The following is a 20,534-nucleotide window of genomic DNA, read 5'->3' on the forward strand; positions in this document are numbered from 1 at the left end:
GGCAACCRAACTAAAATGATTTTTGCATCAACTGCCATAAACCTTTTCCTCCGACTTTGATTCGTATTAGCCCTAAACAATTCCTTCCCTGATAAAATCATAGCAATGTGAATGTTAGATAAAATGATCTGTAGAGCGTATTCCCCAATGGGAAAAAATCCTCAATTTCAAATTTTATTTGAAAAAATGTAAGTGCCAGTGAACAAAGACTTTCAAATTAAGTTGAAACAAAGTTAACCAAAAGCGTGCCATAACAGTGCAACGTCTGCTTTGTTTGTTTGATTTTGTTTRGGTTTTTCAGGGGTTTGCGAAGTCTCACGAGCAGAAGGGATAGCATCTCTAAGAGAAGCGGAATGATACGCAGGAGTGAATGCTGTCGATGAAAGCTACTGCTTATACAGTATTTTTCCATTTTGAACAAATCTGTAAACTACACTTTTGTTTATAGGCAAATGCTTGTAAGAGTCACTGTAATATTCAGCTGCGGATTTAAAAAAAAAAAGATTTGTGAAATAAACACTTTTGAAGAAATTGTGACTTTGGGTCGAAAACRGGAACGTAATAAATACACAAAACGTGTTTTTGGGGTTTTTTTAGTAATATTTTTTAACCAGGATGAAGTTTCACGTGGAGAGAGGGGGCGGCAGCCGCGGGGCCGCCGYTGCCGGGCAACGGCCGCACGGCCACGCGCCGCCCTGCGTTTCCGCAGCCGTCGATTCGCCGGAGCCGGCGTCAGCTGCCCGAGGAGAACGGCGAGGAAGAAAAAAACTCCTCAAATCTAAAAAAAAAAAAATAAAATAAAATAAATGTTGTTTCCTCCCCCACACCCCGCCCTACGCGCCCGCCTCCCCGCCCCGTCGCGGCGGCGTGGCGAATTTGCGGCTGCGGACGCGCAGACAGGCAGGCGAGGGGCGAGGCGGCGCGGCCATGGCGCTCTTGCGGGGTGAGGCGCTGCGGGGCGGCTTGGTGCCGCCGGGCGGGCCGGGGAGGGCGGCGGAGGGGGGAGGAGGAGAGGGAGAGGGAGGAGAAGGAGAAGGGGGGGTCCCGGTTTCTCAGCGCCGGGGAGGGGGCCGGGGCGGCCCCCGAGGCCGGGCTGCCCGCCGCGAGGGGAGGCCGCGGTGAGGCCCGCGCGGGCGCGGGGGGCACCGGCGCCGCCGCCGCGGGGTCTCGCAGGAGACACCCGCACACGCACACTGCTTCGTCCAGGCCCCGTCAGAATTAGGGCAACAGCTAGAAGTGAAAGCAACTTTATTCTTTTTTTTTTTTCCTTAAGTTAGATCTGCAGGATAGAAAGTTAGATTAACAGCGTTAAACACAGACGGCAGAGAATTGACACATGGTGTCAGTCACAAACATCTCTTTCGAATACGGATTTTCAAGCCCCCTGGGGAAGGGAATGTGTTACATTAAGACTTTCTGTACTCCTTATGTCGATTGCAGCACCAAAAGAAAGTCTATAGCAAAGGGTGTGCATGTGTGTCCATTAATGAAATGCATTTATGCAGAGAAACCTAAACATTTCTGTGTCTAAAAGATCCTTTTGGTAACATCTGACRGTTGCCTCTGCTAGCACTAATAGTGCAGGATAAAATTCATTTATAAGTTCTTCAGGTTCCTAAGTTTTCTATGTTTAAAAAATACTTCAGGCTTTAGGTGCTTTAAATTTTGTGTCTCTTAAAAATGGGATACCTAATGCCTAATTAGCTTATTTTACCTAGTACTTACTTTATTGCCTAATTGTGTTTAAAAAACAAATATGGAATTTTTATTGAAATAGGGATTTTTTTCATATTTTACAGTGTTTTGCTGCTTGTCAGACTGTCTAAATAATAACATAAGTGTAAGTCATGGCTTGAAGTTTCAGTGACAAAAGGCCATCTAAGCAGCATTGCAATAATTTYGTTTTGCTCTACTGAACTGGATGGTACAGAGGGCAGCTTTGCTTGTACTTACTTGGTGTTAGCTTTTGGTGCCTAATTCAGGATCTTCTCCCATGTCTTGGCACAGTATTTTTCATGCACTGTTCTTGTGGCAGGGAGGAGAAAGTATCTGAAGGGAGGATGTCAGAGGGACAAAGACAAACTCTTTTCAGTTGTCTTGTGTGACAGGGCAAGAGGCAATGGGCAGAAACTGAAGCACAGGAAGTTCCACCTGAGCATGAGGGGGAATTTCTTCCATRTGAGAGTGATGGAGCACTGGAACAGGTTGCCCAGAGAGGTGGTRGAGTCTCCTTCTCTGGAGRTMTTCAAGGYYYGCCTGGAYRCAACCCTGTCTACTGTGCTCTAGGTGACCCTGCTGAGCAGGGAGGTTGGACTAGATGATCTCCAGAGGTCCCTGCCAACCTTACTGATTCCATGATTCTGTGAAAGGGTGGTTCTTTTAGTTGATCAGATCTTTGAACTGTCCCACAGCAAAGCCTTGCAACCAGCAGTGCTGGCACAACTGTGGAGGAGATGGTGGGACAGGAATCAGTGGGAAGGAGGAGAGGAGGCAAGGGGAGTGTTAAGACCTGCTTTGCTACTAGGAAGATAAACTTAGGAACGTAAGATGACCCTTAAAGAGCTAATGGATGAGAGCTAAAACATTCTGACCTAACCTACAGATACCAAAAAAAAAAAAGAGAGAGAGAGAGAGAGAATTGATAACATTTAATAAAGAAGCAAGCTTCAAATGAATAAAATATTTTCATTAGAGTAAATTTCAAATTTCATTAAATAGTTAAATGAAACTACAGGCTTATGTTTAAATCTGTCACCTGAATGTTCAGAAAGTCCAGGGGCTACTTCTACAGTGACCTTATTAAACAAAGCCATAAACATCAAATTGTTGAAACATCCTCATCTTTGTTAAAAAAAAAAAAAAAAAAAAAAAAAAAAAACTTGTGGAGGTTCACAGATTGTGTCTGTTAGTAGTTTTCAGCCCTTCTCTCCCACCCCCAATTTGTACAGCAAAGATCAAAAATTAAGATTCAATGAATGCATTAATAATTTCATGACAAGAAGTACTGGAAGATAACTGAATTAAAAACAATTATCATGATGATTAAATGAATTATGAAAARACAAAGATGAATATAACCCATGGCATCTTCTTACTCTAAATGCATGTGTCTAAGGAGCCCTTTCCGAGCCTTGGCAGAGGACCTTCCCCCTAATACTAACTTTGTTACTTTTCAGAAAAYGCAGAAGCTATGTTACTTTTCTCTGTAAACACACAGGCTTCCTCTATGAGGTATATATTTTTAGTGCCTGAGATCTTTTCTCTACACTTAAAGCTGAAGAGTGTGTGTGTGTGTGTGGGGGGGGGGGGGCAACATAATAGTTGGATGCAAAATAGTTGTAGCTTTTTCTTTGAGGGGAAAAAGTATCTGCTTCTTACAGTTTTTGAATATGTACCATCAGGCAGGAATTCATCTCAAGGGAGTAGCGATATCATGCTTTGCAAAGGCTTCTTAAGGTCTTCCAGGCACCCCAGAAAGAAGTGTATGGGCAGGATGTGGGTGTCACTGTATTTTGCCATCTTCATGGCTTAGAAAGCCACATAATCTTCAGCATTCCTCCTTACCCTTGAAGTTGCAATTCTTCCTTGTTATACCTTATGAGATTTCCCACATGGTATTCTGAGTGCATTCATTTTGTGTTTCAGATCCCAACATTGTATTCATATCCTTGTAAGTGGAGTAAGCTTGACCTTCACCCATTTGGAAAGTCCTCTTTAACTCACACAGTCTGGGCTCCAAATGCATGAGAGACAGGGGGAGCACCCTTTCTCTGCCAAACTGGCCAAAGGGTATGGATTGCACGGCTCCCAGCAGAAGGCCTGAAAGCCATCCTATAGCATTCATAAGTGGCTTAATGAACAGGTGTTTCCATGTAGCTACACTTTTACATCTTTGTGTATCCTTATGGTGTTGCTTAAAATAATTGTAAATGTTCTCATGTCAGTGGTAGGGAGGAGGGGGGTGGATGAGCTCTGCTGCTTAGCTGGGCGAAAGTTCACAGGCTGCCTCCCACGTGACAGGGAACTGCTGTGCCAGCTAGTCAGAAAATGTTTTGTTTGGTTTAAAGACAACACTGAAATTCTTACGGGCTGCTTCGGGCCAAGGTGTTTATGCACATGCACCTTGCACAGGCTCTTCCTCTCTGCTTGAAAATGGATTTTGTCCTCAGAGGCTGGAAGACAGGTGCTAAGACAGCTTAGATGATCTATATCGTTATAGAAGTATCATTAAACTTTTGATTATAGAATGTTTTTGCTTGAAAGTTAAAGGAATTAAAGTGAAAATAGATATTAAACAAATTTTACTCTGTGTGAAARCTGTGTTAGTGTTTATATTTCAGAATATAAGCCAACAATTTGCTGAATTTCTATAGGATGAGGGAACTGTGTTTTGTAAAAGGCTTTTCTTCCTTAACTGACAGGTTATATATACAGTTGTCCATGTTAGCATTTCATGAACCCTGCTCTGATGCTTTTAGTACAGTAACACTAATGTGGTATGACACCCTCTTTTATCTGCACTATATTCAAACTATCTTTATTTTCCCAAATGTATTCTTGGAAAAGAGTTATTCCCAGAATCTTCTCATCTCTTCCTTCTGACCATTGATTCTGCATACCTTCTCTGTCTAAAGTATTGCTACAGCCTGTGTCTTACTTGTCTTGAACTGCATGGTGTTCAAGTTGTCTATATTTACAAAGCCTCTTGTGAATTTATGTTATTCATATGAGGACGACCTACTGATTTTCTGTTTGGTTTAGACTCTACAAAAACTTTAGACTGTACAAAACTTTTTGATGCATTAATTTTCTTTGCTACAGGCCTGACTGTTACCTCACGTAAGTAGATATAASGGAACTTTACTCTTTCCTGATTCGCACATACGGATAATCCTTGCTTGTGTTGCAGGTGTGTTCATTGTTGCAGCAAAGCGAACTCCCTTTGGTGCCTTTGGAGGTTTGCTGAAGGACTTCACAACCACAGATCTGACAGAATATGCTGCCCGGGCTGCACTGGTGGCTGGCAAGGTCTCTCCTGAGATCGTCGACAGTGTCATTGTTGGCAATGCCATGCAGGTAGGTAACATGGAAAGTTTGCAATCTATTTCAGTGTGATTCTATAGATTTGTCAGCTTTCTTTTGCAGACAAGAATAATCAAAGGAGTGAAAATAGAATGAATAAGCATTCTTGGTGTAGTGTTTCCTGTTCAGATTTAAGGGACTTACCCTGCTTGATTTATGACATTACTGGGAGCAAGACTTATCTTCCTTTTTTAGTTCCACAAAGCTAGTTTAAAGTAGGACAAGCTGATCTTCTCTAAAATGTGGATTCAGTAAACACTGAGTTGCTAGTCCATGGTACCTTTTTCCTATTTTCCTATTTTCATAGAATYATAGAATCATATTTTAGTGACCTGAGCTGTGTAACATAAAGAACATCGAGTTTTCACTGGTTTTCTTTTTTCTGAAGACTTAACTGGTTTAAGTCCATTTCTGTTGAGTGTTCTCTGTAGATTTCTTTTTTTAAGTGAATATAATTTTACTTTGATATGGAAGGACACACGTCTTGACAGGCAGAAGCATTTGGGGAATTGTATCTTCTCCAAAGAGCTTGTGATATAGGTGCAGTTACATGCATTGTGTCAGCATTGCAAAACTGCAGTTATCCACATACCTAGATCAGCGTCCTTGTTTTAGGCAAGAAAATAAAGTGTTCATTGTTTTATTTTCTGACTTAATCATATTAGGTACTCATATATTGCTTGAAGTGTTGACTTTCAGGGGCGCAGAAGAAACAAATACTTGAGAACTTTCACAGTAAGTGAACAAACATGCTGTGTTCCTTCTTAAGAACTTTCAGCCCAAAAGGTAGCTTTTGATATATTTTTTTTTCTTTTCTCTTTCCTACAGTTACCATCTGAGCTTCTTTTACTCAACTTTTTGGTTTTTGTAAGAATTATCTGTGGTCTAGAATAACAGACAGATGGCTGCATTCAGATCTTAATTGTTTTCACATAAAGAATAGCATTTTGCTAATAAAAATGTCTTTTCACATTGAAATTAAATTTCTTTTCCCTTACTTCATACCKACCTTCCCCACACCAGTAGGTTTTCTTTTCTTAGTCCTGTAGTACTTTCAAGTATTACTTGATTAAGTATAAATAACTATGAGTATATGAGCATTTTAAATCCCCCTTCTTCAGTGGAATTGGCTTGGTTACACTTTTCTTCTGAACTTGCATTGTCAGGTAGCATTGTGCTCAGAACTGTATCTTAATAATATATATTAGCTTAGGACTTGATCCCCTAAAGCATAACTGTTCTTTCTATTTGGAAAAGATCCATAACAAGCCTTTAGCAGTGTTGTTGTAATTCAGTCTTTCGGTCTGAACCTGGGCTTTAGTCAATCATCTGCTGACTCRGTAGTTGGAGTGCAGCTGCCTAATAGTTTTTGTTTTATTTCATGATGAATTGTGGCTTATTAAAGGAATGGAGCTAAAACAGGCTGATCTGTATATGGTACAAATAGAACCACCTTTGAAATGTTTTGGAGGAATGAGATTTCACTGTTRGAACAGGCCAATGTACATTAAAATATCATACGTACAAAATTTCATCACAAAGCAGATATGAAGCAGCAATGGCTTTTTCTCACATTTGCCACATTGCCTGTTTTTTTTTTTTGGAGGGCCTATCTCTGTTAACCTGAACAATTTTAATTTACCTTGAAATARTTGTTGCTTGCCAGTCCAGCTCTCRTCCCGTTGTGTGTATGCTGATTTGAAATTAAGGGATAAGGGAAAACGCAAGACACTGTTAAGTCACTGACTTCAGAGTTTTAACATCTGCACTGCCATTTTCAGCATGATGTCTGGCTCTTATGACAGAGAACTTCTTTCAAATGCATGTTCAGACATTGGCRTTCTTTGATCATATAGGAAGGTGTTTTTTGAAATGAGTCAAAGTGCTTCTTATGAGCGGTAGAATTTCTRTTGAACAGAGAGTTATCTTCTATCAGTGATTCAATTACAACATTCATACTTTTGATCAAGACTTTTACTTTTGGAAGAAGWAAGAACATAACAAAAACTCCCATTTGTTCTGTCTGCAGAGCTCCGCAGATGCTATTTATCTTGCAAGACATGTCGGTTTACGTGTGGGGATTCCTGTCCCAGTTCCAGCCCTCACTATCAACAGACTCTGTGGCTCTGGTTTCCAGTCTATTGCCAGTGGATGTCAGGTGGAAAGCCATTTCTTTCTGTATTTCTGCATTAGCTTTAACCTTCATCAAATTGTTAGCATGAGAGGAGAGATTTGTTTGGAAACATATAGTGTGTGCTTGGGTGAGTATTATCATGGATTTTTAGTTACCACTGCTTGAGGCTTCCTGTTGTCCTGTATGGTTGTATGCAACGGTTCAGCCACAGCACTGTTTTTGTGGGTGGTTTTAAAAATCATCATTGGAGTTATTTTGAGTTTAATAGAAGTAATGCAACGAGTGTTAGTTCAATTGTGCAGTAGTTGTATTCTGTGATCCTGTTTGTTTGAATAGAAATTATTTGGCATCAGAACCATTACCACAGTTTGCCAATTGTTTCTGTCCTCATCTAGCTGGCAAGCAGCAACCTGTGYTTATTAAGCATCATTTTGTTCAAAGATCCAAAGCCTCTCATGAGTTAGGTAATTTATAGCACCACTGTTTTAAAAATAGAAGAAAACCAACTTCTCTTTGAAAAGAAAAGTCTAAATAGTTGGCCAAAATCACTGAGTAAGATTAATAGAAAACCAGTTAATGGCTAGAAGTCAAATATGATGACTTATATTCTCTTTATTTCTGCTGTATACATTAGAGGACTAATGAACACCTCTGTCAAATGTGGAACTTGTGGCAGAATTTTAATGTGTGCTGTAGAAGTTTCTTGGGATATCTTTTACCAAATACCTGAAGTTTTTTTTAGCTGTGTTTATTCTATTCTCACCATAAGTACAGTTGATTCGTTAAGTATTCTTGCAATCAAATCTCATTGTTCATTTTGTCACTAATGCTTTTTCTACTTAAGAATGCTGATATGAGCTTTCAGGTGCTCACAGAGAAGTGTTGATCTTGTTTTCTGTTTTTCATCACAGTATTTACTCTCTGCCAAATCAAAAATAGCTTTTACTCCATCCTTCAGAAAAGAAATGCACACACATTTTATCTGAGCAGCAATTAGTCATTGCAGTGGCACAGTGATTTTTATTTGATTCGGTTGGTGGTTAAGGAGGAAAGAGACTTTACAAAATGAAAGTGTATTTTACAAATATTTCAACAATYATATAGTAAAAAAAGGTTCCTGTTGGCTGGGGAATTATTTCAGATCTAATCCTCTAGAGAGAAAAATGGAAGTAGAAGACAATGCAGAATTAAGCTTAYGGGTTTACAGCAATATTCACCTGACTGTGACTTAGTCTGCACTAAAAAAAAAGCTGTTGAAGATTTTTAACCTCTTACACTGAAGGAGTGGTCATAAGGTCTTTTCCAAATATGACATTTCCCCAATGTATCTAATGCCAATCATAGCTACATAACGCAGAATATTTCTGTGCTGGAATGGAAGGAGACAAAATTCTCTTGATATGCATTTGAGATGACTAGTTAATATTCACTAAATGGTAAATATTAGTTAATATTTAAAAACTAGTTAATATTTACTATTTCTAAATAATTGCTAAGTAAATCATTTTAAGAATGCAGTATTTTGAACGGTCAGGGCATGTATTTAGGGGATAGGGCCATGCCAATGATGAATTAGTATGTGTTTTTTATTTATTTTATCTGGCTAATGTTTTCTATAACAATGTCTCATTTTTTTAGAATCATAGGGCCTAGTTTGAGATTTTGAGGTTTGATCTCTACTCCTTCTGAGAGTATTGCAGGTAGAGAGGCAACTGACTGAAGAAAAAAGAGAGCATTACTTTGTGGTACTAATATTTTAAGATTGATTTTGTGGTACTAATGTTTTAAAAAATCAGGCTAAACAGGGAAATGGTTTAGCTCAGTTGGTTAGAACGTGGTGCTAACAGTGCCAAGGTTGTGGTTCCATCCCCATATGGGCCACTTGTTTCCCTGCTGCGCAGTGGGGTTGGACTAGATGATCTCCAGAGGTGCCTTCCAACCTTACAGATTCTATGATCTTTTAACCTAACCATACAARCATGGCAATGCTTAAAGGCTTTCTTCCTCAGTCCTGTCATAGGCGTGCACCTATATGCTCTTCCTCCACTCACTGGTGTAATTCTACTGTGTGGACAGCTGGATGGGTGAGCACGTAATGGAAGCTGCTCTTAATAAAGGATTAAACCCTTCATAGATATATGCATAAGTAAATATGAATTAATTCTGTATGTGGCTGTGTGGGTGACAAAGTACTTTTCTAAAGCAGTTGTTATTGTCTTACAAAAACAACATACTAAATCCTAGATCTGTTTTGTTTTTATGTTAACAGGAAATTTGCCTTAATGAGTCAGAAGTGGTTCTGTGTGGTGGAGCTGAAAGTATGAGCCAGTCTCCTTATGTTATTCGAAACATTCGATTTGGAACCAAATTAGGAGCGGATATCAAGGTTTAATACTGTCCTCTTTTTCCTCTGAATAAAGTCATATTTACAGAACAACAAGAAGTACTGGATGTATAGACACTATAGTCTTGCAAATGAAATCATTGCAGAATAGATCCAAGTTCAGTTGTTCAAAGCATTTATCATGTATTCAGACATAAAAAAAATAGTTCGGGTAATTTTTATTAAGAAAGCCAGTTTTCTAGCTTTTCCAAAACTGTGTATGTATTCCTGAAAACCATATTTGAATTTCTGTCCCATATGAAACTTATCAATAAACTCTTACATACAAAACTTAGTTCACTTAGTATATCCCATCAAAGTAGTGCATATATAATATGAAAACTTTTCTATCATTGGAGGCTGTGAAATAGAGATGCAGAAAGAGTTTAGGTAAAGCTAGTAAGGCTAGCAATGGAGAGGTAGACTGGTGGAGAATACATATGTCTCCCAAGTTGTAAGCTTCTTTCAATTTAAAAAATGAAAAACTGAAGTTAAATCTACTGACAGAGAAGTTACTCTAACAGCTTCTTCTGAAGATGAATTCTYGGTGAATTCAGTGAGAAATTTGGAACAGGGAGCACTTCTGCTCTGATAATTACTGTTTACTCAGCAAGACTTAACCAAGTCAAATTCTTAAATTAGGATCTTTCAATATTTCAGTTCTTTTTTTTCCCTCTGTACTATTTTTCACACTGTGAAGTATACTTGAGTGTTCTTCCTGTGGATCCTGTGTGGCAGTGTGACTGAGCCTCAGTCCTTACAGAAAGCCCTTTCACAAAGTTGCAATCACACTGAGTCTCCGCAGGTGCCATTAGATCCTTACCATGAAGGTAACTGAATTATACATTTATGGATGGAAGAGTGATTTATCTTGCAGAACTTTACTTGTGAAAGAGAGATAAGAGAATCTAGCTGGACTGCCTGGGCTTGCCTTTATTAGATTAATTGAAATTAAGCTTATGTACTTCTCACCTGAGACCTTTTATCCATAGAAAGCTTTAACTCAAGTGTGGTGATTTTACCTGACATTAGAGAAAGAGCCAAAGAATCAATAAGCTGCTGTGCCTTTTCACAGTTCCTCACTTTTCATTCTTGGTACCAGAAGGAGAGATATGTTTTCTTATAGCTCTCTAGTAAATAATTCAAATAGCAGTAAAATACACTGAAAAGCTAAAAGTCACAAGCTTTTCCCAAATCTCTCAGGATCAGATACGAATGAAAAGAGCTACACTAGAACAAAACATAAAGTAATTAAAATAACATACAGGAGCTTACATGCTCTTTTGTTTTGTATTTGTTTTAATTTAAGTAAAGTATCTGTAGGTAACTTGACTTAATTTTGCAGAGTGACACTGGCTTCCAAGTGGCTAGTGAATGATTAAAAACTATTAATATTAGAATTGCTCTACGTGATAGTTTTCTTTTAATGATGTTCTGCGCAGATGGAAGACGCCTTGTGGGCAAGCCTAACTGACACGCATGTTAAAATATCTATGGGAGTTACAGCTGAAAACCTGGCTGCAAAATACAACATCACACGAGAGGACTGTGACCGATATGCGATGAAAACACAACAGAGATGCAAAGCTGGTTAGTAAATCCAGGGATAGAAATGCTTATATGGTATCAATTTCAATTCTGTTTAGCTTACAGCATCAATCCAAAGTATTCTTAAGTTGTGTGTAGCTTGTACATTGCTTGAGTTTTGTGATTTTAAAATCCTTTAGTGTGTGTGTGGTCTTGCACCTTTTCTGGATAAAGCATGCGACAGTAGACAGCAAATGGTAATAGCAGTGATGCTGTTACCAAAGATGATAGTAGCAGTGTCATGTAACAGGTCCATTCTTCATATCCTAGACCAAACTGAGCTCTGTCTGGTGGGAAGGGAAGAAGCCATCATGTGCTTCTAAATCAGTTATTTGAGGAATTATTTAAAGCAGTAGGCAGTAAAACATGAATGAATGTTTTTTTTTAGTGTAATTAAATATATGTGGTTTTTTTCAGTAGATTTACTATTCTTGTGATAACAGCAACTACTGCATAAAGTAGTAAAGTGACCTGTTAAGTCTCTAGCATGCCTTCTCTTTGTATTTTACTGGACATATACCAGCAATAATTCTAACTTGTGCTCCTGCTGCTCCGTAACTGACTATTGTTAGTTGCTCTTTGAGCTTCATTTCGATTKTTCAGATTGAAAAATTAGTATCGTTTTCTATCTTTGGAAACATTGGAAAGTTTTACAAGATCTCTAGTGGATGATGCTTTTGAAAGTTAACATTCCTGTAGTTTTCTTGGCTGTGGTATACGCTATCGTAATCTTGGTACCYTATAAGGGTACGTTCCCCTGTTTGGTGGTAATTGCATGTTGCTGGTAGGTATGTGCCAGGCTCCCCTGTAAGAAGAGRTCAGCGTTGTTCTCACTGATTGACTTGATGAGACAAAGTGCATAGCTACCTTCCATATAGAGGTGTAACACACTATTCATGTGCCTTGAGGCCAGTGTATAAAATGGAGAGCAAGGCAAATCATTGTGTTGCTAGAAAAAAAAAATAACTTCTCCTTTTCAAACAGATAAAGTGTCTGAATATTGCTTTAAGTATAAAAGAGTTGACTCAGAGAGCAGAGTCACTTAGAACCACTGTGCTGCTTTARAGGGTAGATTTTGTCTGAAGCCTGCATGTTTTTCGTAGAATCAGCTCTTTACTTTTTAGAAAGAAACACACAAAAACATAACAAAAAACCTTTGTGACCTTCAGGTATTCTACAAATTGAACGGTTCTCTGTTTTGCACAGTCTACTGTGGAGTCAGTGTAGTCCTCAGGAATAAAAGTAGTGTATTTTGCAGAGCCTTTCTCTATTTTCTGAGTAGAGATTTAAAAATGCAAAAAAAGTTTAAAGTATTTATCTGCTAGGTGAAAAAATATATAAAGTATTATTTATCTGAAACACACACCAAAAAAAATTCTGAAGTTGTTCTATATATATGCAGACAAATGCGTCTTGGATGGTCTGGCTTATGTAGTTGTTTGACTTTACTGGTTATATCAATAATTAATCATTTGTTTACAAAAATGTTRTAAACACAGCAGACTTCAGTGATTCACTTTGAAGCCTTTCTGTTGAGAACACAAGTGTGTGTTTACCTGGAAGAAGCCCTTGAAAGATCCAAGACGTAATGWAACTTTACTCAGGAGGGGGAAAAACAGCTGTAACATCTTAGTGTCATTTACCTTTTGATACAAAGATACTGTTACTCATGCATCTTTTGTTTGCTCTGTGATACAAGTAAYGCGGTCTGTGCGGTTTGAATTTGAAAATACCGAGCGGTGTGTGTATCAGCAGGTTGGATAACGAGCCCCTTGACAGGATGCTTTCACCTTGCTGCCTGCCTCTGCCTAATGGCAACGAAGAGCCGTTCAGGCAGAAAATGCCATCTGCCTGTCAAACGTCCCCTCTTGTCTGAACAGAACGGGGCTTCTTGTGCCCTTTAGGTGGGACGTTTGCCTCGTCTTGCTTGGCGGCATTGCCTTAGGCATGCCTGGCACCGCTCCTTCCTTTCCTCTCCGCTGCAGAACAGTCCTCTCCCACACCAATCCTTTTGGCATTTGAACATGAGCTATAATTGATCTAAATCCTTTTAATTTCTTTTGCATATCATATGCTATTCTACAACCCCAGCCAACATCAATATGGATTAAAGAACTTTGTAACCCATCTTGACGTGTCAGATTAGTGCTGTAATATGGGTAACTACACTGTGTACTAGGAATAGCAATACTTTGACTTCTGTTCATCTCTTTGTGGTCCACAGTATCTGAGATGCTTCTTAGTGAACAATTTTACAGAGCTTTCAAGTTTATCTGCACSGCAGGACAAACGCTAGTGTGCCGTAGTGATGTGTGTGTACCACAGCCCAGCTTGGGGTGGGGTGACAAGGCGACAAGCAGCACCTTTGCTACCGATCTAGCTCCTAACAGTTACCTTGGTGGCTGCAGGATCACTTTGCCATTTAAAGTGGGAAGCCTATAGGAGGCTGGGTATAGGGAGAGCTTCTTAGCTGCATCCAGACATTTAACGTTGAAATGGCAAGCTACTCAGTGGAGGACTTAGCAAATGGGGTTGTGATGGCCATGGTTCTTCAAAAGATAGCCTCAGCATGCTTTTATGAAAACTTGTTAAAACAGAATCAGAAAGGTACCAGAGGGTAATGGTAAACAACTGGAAAATGATAAATTTTGGGGGTTATAACCGTGAGATTCTAGGGCAACAGATTCAGGACTTTACCCTTCCCCATGTTTACTTGATTGGAGTTACTCTGATGTTGCAGAGCTTGGGACAGTGCTTCAGCTCATCTGGGTTGTGAATGAAAGCAAGGGTACATCCAGTACCTCGTAAAAACATTGCGAATAGCTAAAAAGGAAAATGTGAGACAACAGATTGTAGAGTTTAATATGTTAGCAGAAGGGTTAGAAAGCCATGTGGAGTGATACAGGAAAGAACTGTTAGATCTTTTTCCTTTCTTGTTTTGTGTGATATTTAGAATTTTTAACTTGCTGCCTTTATTTTCTGTTATCACCAGTTATCTGTTGATTCTGCTATGTGTTGTTATCACTGGTGCTTCTTATCCCACTCTAAAGATGACATCCTGTGGCTTGTCAGAGAAACAAAATAGTTGTGTAGAATTTAAAGAAGAATTCAAAAGTAGCTAAATAACATCAGACAAGACAGTTTCAGTGTCTTAGTTCTAAATCCTTTAAATCCACAGAGAGAAATCTGTGGGATGATTTGAAGAGGCTGGTAGTCTTGCTACATTTGTGGGAGATGGGAGTTTTGGTTTTAAAATGAAGTGTTCACATCAACCTTGTGGCCATAATAGGTAGAGTTTAGTTGCTTGAGTACTGACATCTAYTGTCATCTTAGGTGTTGTGGCTGGATGCCCTTATAGGCATGCTAGATRCTTGCAGTATCTTGAATTGTCTCAGGCTGTTTAGGCAGCTAAATCCCATGCTAAGATCCTGACTTGTAGTGCCAGACCCTTTGGAGGAGCAGCTTAGCCTGGATTTTCAGTTGATGTRCAGTAGCTTATGCCAGTTATTAGTAGAGATGTGGCTCAGTGTATTTTTCCTCTTCCTGTCTGAGTGACATTTGTAGCTTCTTGGCTGTTTGATAAACTACAGAGCTGTAGAATAAAGCAGAAGTACAGGAGTTCTGTAGCAAAAATAAATGTTAAGTAGCAAAAAAAAGGGTTAARTTATTAAACTTGAAATAGCACTGTAATGTTAGAGACTTTCTTTGGAGAAATTTCAGACTAGTTTAGTATGGTTTATGCCCAATTTCTAAAAAACCAACCAAACAGTAAAACTCTGACCAGTCTATATGAACAAAACAAAGTATAATCAGAACTGTTCCTGAACTCCTGGTTCAAATAGAGTGAAAGTTGTGTGTACATGAAAGTGGGATTATTGATGATGCTGGGCAATTGTCTGCTACTGTTTTTATCATAGGTCTTTTATTTTCCTTTTTGTGGATGTAGCTTACGATGCTGGTTACTTTAATGCTGAGATGGCACCTGTTGAAGTGAAAACAAAAAAAGGGAAAGAAAGTATGCAAAAAGATGAGCACCCAAAACCCCAGACTACGCTGGAACAATTGGCAAAACTCCCATCTGTCTTTAAGAAGGATGGAACRGTCACTGCTGGGAATGCTTCAGTGAGTACATCAGTCTTGGATTGTGAAGGTGTCACCTCTAAACTTCTCCAGACTTGTTATTACTGCATTTCTCCCTTACTGAGCTATCTTTGCCTGACAGAGTTGTTTTCTGCCAGAAGCAATTTCTAATTCTGGAATTAAATTGCAGCATGTAACTTGCACCTGGCTGACTATTCCAGCTTCTGGATGGCGAGGGATCCTTAGTCTGCTCCTGCGTCCTAAAATATAGTTCTTTGTAGTGTCACTGTCCTTTTGTCAAGGCATCCACACTTCTTCATCAGCCTTGAATGTATGTGGTTGATTTCTGCTATGGCTGTGTATAACTGCTGGAATTAGCTGTTCTTCTTTCCTTTAGGAGTAAAGGTTACTTACCACTTGCTTTACAAATCAGGTATGTGATTACTAAGCATTCTGCTGCTCAACTTTGTGCGACAATTAGTAACCTCTGTAGTCCAAAACACGTTTTATTCTTACTCAGAGTAGACTAGGAATTTAACAGCACATCGTAGGGACTGTTCCTCTTACAGACATTACCTTGATTGATTGATTGATGGATTTGGGCCAAAAAGACCTCTAGGATCATACGGCCTGGACRACTGCATAAAATAGATGATAGCCACAGTCAGTACGGGTGTCTGAAAAGTGTCTTTTATAATCAAAAGCACGTATGTTATTCAATATTAATAGTGCCCCTGTAAGTCTACAGAATGATGTTTCCAGTGCAGGGGAGACTTTTAGTGACAAAAAAATGTTTTACTTTTCAGAAATATTGAAATAAATTAAACAACTGTATTTACCTTTGTCTCACAGTTTACAGAGTAGCAGAGGATTGTGATTTATTTTCTTGATAAACTAATAAAATTATATATTAAAAGTTAATAACAACTCCTTGGACCCAATTTTTTTTAAGAGGGGCATATTTAGTTTAAAGCATGTTTTCCACTAAGAATATTTTTCTCTTTTGTTCCAAGGGTGTGTGTGATGGTGCTGGAGCGATCATCATTGCCAGTGAATCAGCACTTAAAAAGCACAGTCTCACTCCACTGGCAAGGGTAGTGGCCTATCACTCATCTGGCTGTGACCCTACCATAATGGGCATTGGTAAGCTGCAATAAAGCACATTTTTCGTGAAGCAGTATTAAAATATTCTTGTGTTGTGCATTATAAGTGAAAGAACGGGAGGCTGCAGTGTGCTGAATCTGGTAGCTCTGAAGGAGAAGTTTGTGTTGCTTACTACAGAGAGACTGTCCGTCTCACTCACCGCAGAGCACCACTTGTCAGCACTTATGCCTGACCTATAGCATTAATGCTGAACTACATTCCACACCACACACCTTCCCCCCCCCGCCCCGTTACTTTCTCTGTTTCCCAGTAAGTCAAAAAAACAGGGACTCTCCCAGTCTTTTTAAAAGCCTATTTTCTCCTGCTACTCACCTTAGTTTTCAGGAAGCTTTAAATCCAATGTGTATAACTGTGAGTTGTCTTTCTCACTTCTTGCTGAAGGAGTGTTGGCTATGTGTATCCCTTTCAGCTGTTACTGCATTGTTTAGGCTAAGAATGGATTCCAGTAAACAATTTTTATTGAGGTGTTATTTTGTAGAACCAACTGCTTTTTTTGTTAGTGTCATATTTTATGCTGTCTAATCAAGCGGCTGTTAAGTGCAAGTGAACCCTCAAAGCTGATCCAGACACCCCAGGACTTTTTCCCTATTTTCAGTTTGTAGACAGCATTGTATACCAGCATTTCTTTTCCCTCCTGCCACTGTTCAGAGAAGTGATTGTTGGCTGGTTTCATGTGTCAGTAGAAATGCAAATGAAGCATTGTCGGATTTGCTTTCTTGTTCAGGCAATCCTACTAACTCAACCTTTAAAGTAAATGTAGAGGGAGGGTTTCTTTCTGCTAGATTTCGTGCTTCCATTGTGCTTTCCAAACTAGCCCATTCTTTCTAGGTCAGGCAACTCTTTTAGCCTGTTCAAAAACTTCATAAATCATATGGAGAAACAGTTTTGTAATTCTTAAACACCACAGCTTGTCCGCAGCTACTCAGAGACCAAATGAGATTCATAGACCTGACAAACAGATCTGAGAACAGAGGAGCTCGGAGTGAGCAACTGCCCTGCCACATACTTACAGTGTTAGAGAGTCCTGCCTCACAGTTTCTAGTGAGAGAATTCATTATCTTTAAAAGCCGAGTCTCCTTGTCTGTCTTTGATGGTCTAGGTATTGTCTACATGAGATCCTCCATGACTCTCACACATACAGGCATGCTAAAATTGGTATCTAAGAAGATACATTAAGGACCTAGCATTAAGCCTGTATCTTTCTAATGATCCACTAAACTGTGACCTGGACCCTTTCTTCTTTTAGTTTTTCTGTCTCTTTGGTCAGTTACTTGTTTTTATTCTTTTCATTTTTGACCTATGATTTGTCAACGCCATTTTTGGCASTGAGATGCTTGAATAGTGTTCTAGTATTGTTTTTGTTTTTCTTATGATCAGCTCCTGTCTAGCATCATGGTATCTTTGTCCTGCAGGTGCACATCTAGTTATCCTTTTCAAATGCTYTTTAAATGTCTCTTTCCTTAGGTAGCTCTGCTTTGAGAATAAACTCCCCTAGTGAATTAGGTAAATTTGTAGATGTTAGCTTTCTTCAAGAGAATGATTTTATTACCAAACCCAGTAACGCTTTCCAAAAAATGTTACTCTTCAGTTAGTTGTTTGACCTGGGTTCAAGGAATTTATTTGTTTATTTTTTTAACTAGAAGATTTACAGGTAAGTTGTATTTAGAACACCAAAGCAGAAATACCCATAAAGTAAACATACTCTGTCAAACCCCAGATATCCTGCATTTTTGTTTTTATTTTGTTTATCTGGAGGCAGCAAGTGGTAGAGGCTGAGGCCAAGATTGCTGGAGAGGAGAATACCTAAGAAGAGCCTTGAGGTTGTTTTGGTGACTGTCAGTCCTCTTAACTTGAAAGTTATCTGTCTATTTACCAGCATAGCTGTGCAGCAGTAATGACACTCTTAATTCTCTATGGCAGTGGGTGGAGGAAGCTGCCAGCTGGTGARTTCTGAAATGTAGGAGTTTTCTTGCCACATAATAAAGTAGATGAATGGCATATCCAGAATTCGTTGGCTCAGTAAGGGGTCATGAGCCAGGTTATATGATGAGGCTTTATGAGGCTATCATATGAATAACATTTTTTTTAAAGTCTTTTTTTTTTTATTAACTGTGCATACAATTCCCAAATAGGCCCTGTACCTGCAATTACTGAAGTCCTGAAGAAGGCAGGACTGACCCTGAAGGACATGGATTTGGTGGAGGTAAGGAGGAACAGTGAAGCTCCTGTTGGCCTTTTTAGCAGGAGCATTGCACTTATACATGTAGCCTGTCATCATGAGGTAGGTGTTTCTGCATACCTAGAGCCTGCTTGTCCCAGCTTGCTTCCCTGACCTCTCTCCAGCCAGTTTCTACTGTGCAGTTGCATGGGCAATACAAAGATCTGAGGCACAGAGAAACTGAAAATTGATAGCAAAACAGAAAATATCCTCAGATGACATAAGGTTACTCTATTGGCTGGTTTGTTAATGTTTTATTTAAGTTAGTTGAAACTCACCATTTGTGAACACAGCTGGTTTTTGCTAGGAAAATAGGCTCTTCACAAACGTATTGCATCAGAATATACCACACCTTTTCTGTAAAATATGCCACATATTTGCATTGTATCACATGTGCCAGAAGGATTTGAACTTAAAGTGTGTTGGAGTGGCAGTTTATACATTGTCTGAGTACACTTTTAAAAACACAGAATATAGTATTTCTTAAAACGTCTAAAAGTAGTGTTCCTCGTTCGTTCTTGAATGCACACATGGCTGCTGAAAGCTGGTATAGAAAGTCAAGTGTGAGCAGTTGTATTGTTTCTGTGGTGTTTCAGGTGAATGAGGCATTTGCACCCCAATATCTGGCAGTTGAAAAAGCTTTGGGCCTTGACCCTGAAAAAACCAATGTCAATGGAGGTGCCATYGCGATCGGTCATCCTCTGGGTGCTTCAGGATCACGGATCACAGCTCATCTGGTTCATGAATTAAGGTGCGTACGCAGTTAGCTTTTTTACAGAAATATTTCAACATTAGCTCAGGCTTTATAATATTTCTTCAAAAAATGACGAATATATGTATTTCAAAACCCCAGCTTTAATTGTACATTTGAAAACTTGATAACTAGTTCCCTTTCATAAAATCAGGAGAACAGCTAATATGGTCTTATAAATATAAGTCACTTTCACTGTTACTTCTTCTGTGTAGGCGTCGTGGTGGGAAATATGCAGTTGGGTCAGCTTGCATTGGAGGTGGACAAGGTATTGCTGTCCTCATTGAGAACACAGCCTGAGAGATTCTGGAGACTTCAGTGTTGCACAGATTCATAATTCCCGGAAAAACTATGCCTGTTGTGAAGATAAAGCATCGCTACCTCCCTTCATTTAGTACCATTCCTGCAAGGTGAAGGAATGGCTAAAGTCTTGAGTTCTGAAGAAGAAAATTCAATTATGTCTCTCTAACTGAAGAAAGTGTAAAGCCAATATAATCTTACACTGATGGAATAGTTTCTATAAACCTCGTTTCAATCAAAGTAAATGTATTTCTGTAAGCAAAATTCTTTTAATTTTCTGAGGAAAATGCCTGTTAATCTTTCACCGAACCTGCCTTAAAATAGCAGTACAGCTTTTTAAGCAAGTATTGCTTTAACTTTTCTTTCAGCTAGTTCTGCTGCCTGACACATGTACCTCTTGTTATCAGGAAAGGTGAAAATTTAGTTGGAGACCTTCTGAAGTATGTACTGATTGTAGAGTCATGGCTATAACTTGTGCCCTGCCATTTTGAAAGGGAAAAGAAAGCAGGAGAAAGCTAAATTTTTCTTTGTGCCTCAAAAGAACAATAAATGTAACTGCAAAAAGAACTTACTGGTTTTCTTAAAAATGTGAATTACTGTGAGAATTGTTAGTCYGTATTTGTTACTTGAGATACTGCTTTTCCTGGCTGAGGAATAACTGGTGTTTACTAGATAATTTCTAGAGAACTCTGGCAAATCTGCCATCCTTCCAAGAAGGAGTATGTTGCATGTAAGTAGTGCTGCATGGTACAACTCATTTCTTAACTTCTTACAGTATCATCCTTATCCCTTGGGTCACATAATATGGGGGACAGATCCCGTGTTAGAGACATAA

The 20,534-nt window shown here is 39.1% G+C and overlaps 1 protein-coding gene across 1 annotated transcript; it reads left to right on the forward strand.

Moving 5' to 3' along the window:
• Window positions 1-897: 897 nt before the first annotated feature.
• On the forward strand, window positions 898-20,266 carry ACAA2 (acetyl-CoA acyltransferase 2). Its single transcript, XM_085322233.1, has 10 exons — window positions 898-943; window positions 4,910-5,076; window positions 7,112-7,240; window positions 9,486-9,602; window positions 11,042-11,189; window positions 15,133-15,308; window positions 16,280-16,409; window positions 18,563-18,633; window positions 19,245-19,399; window positions 19,615-20,266. Exons 1-10 carry the CDS (start codon window positions 928-930, stop codon window positions 19,697-19,699), a joined length of 1,194 nt encoding a protein of 397 aa, XP_085178359.1. The 5' UTR covers window positions 898-927; the 3' UTR covers window positions 19,700-20,266.
• The last annotated feature ends 268 nt before the right edge of the window (window positions 20,267-20,534 follow it).

Source organism: Rhea americana, unplaced genomic scaffold, assembly GCF_003343005.1.
Source record: "Rhea americana isolate MKP2758 unplaced genomic scaffold, rheAme1 scaffold_75, whole genome shotgun sequence".
NCBI classification, from domain to species: domain Eukaryota; kingdom Metazoa; phylum Chordata; class Aves; order Rheiformes; family Rheidae; genus Rhea; species Rhea americana.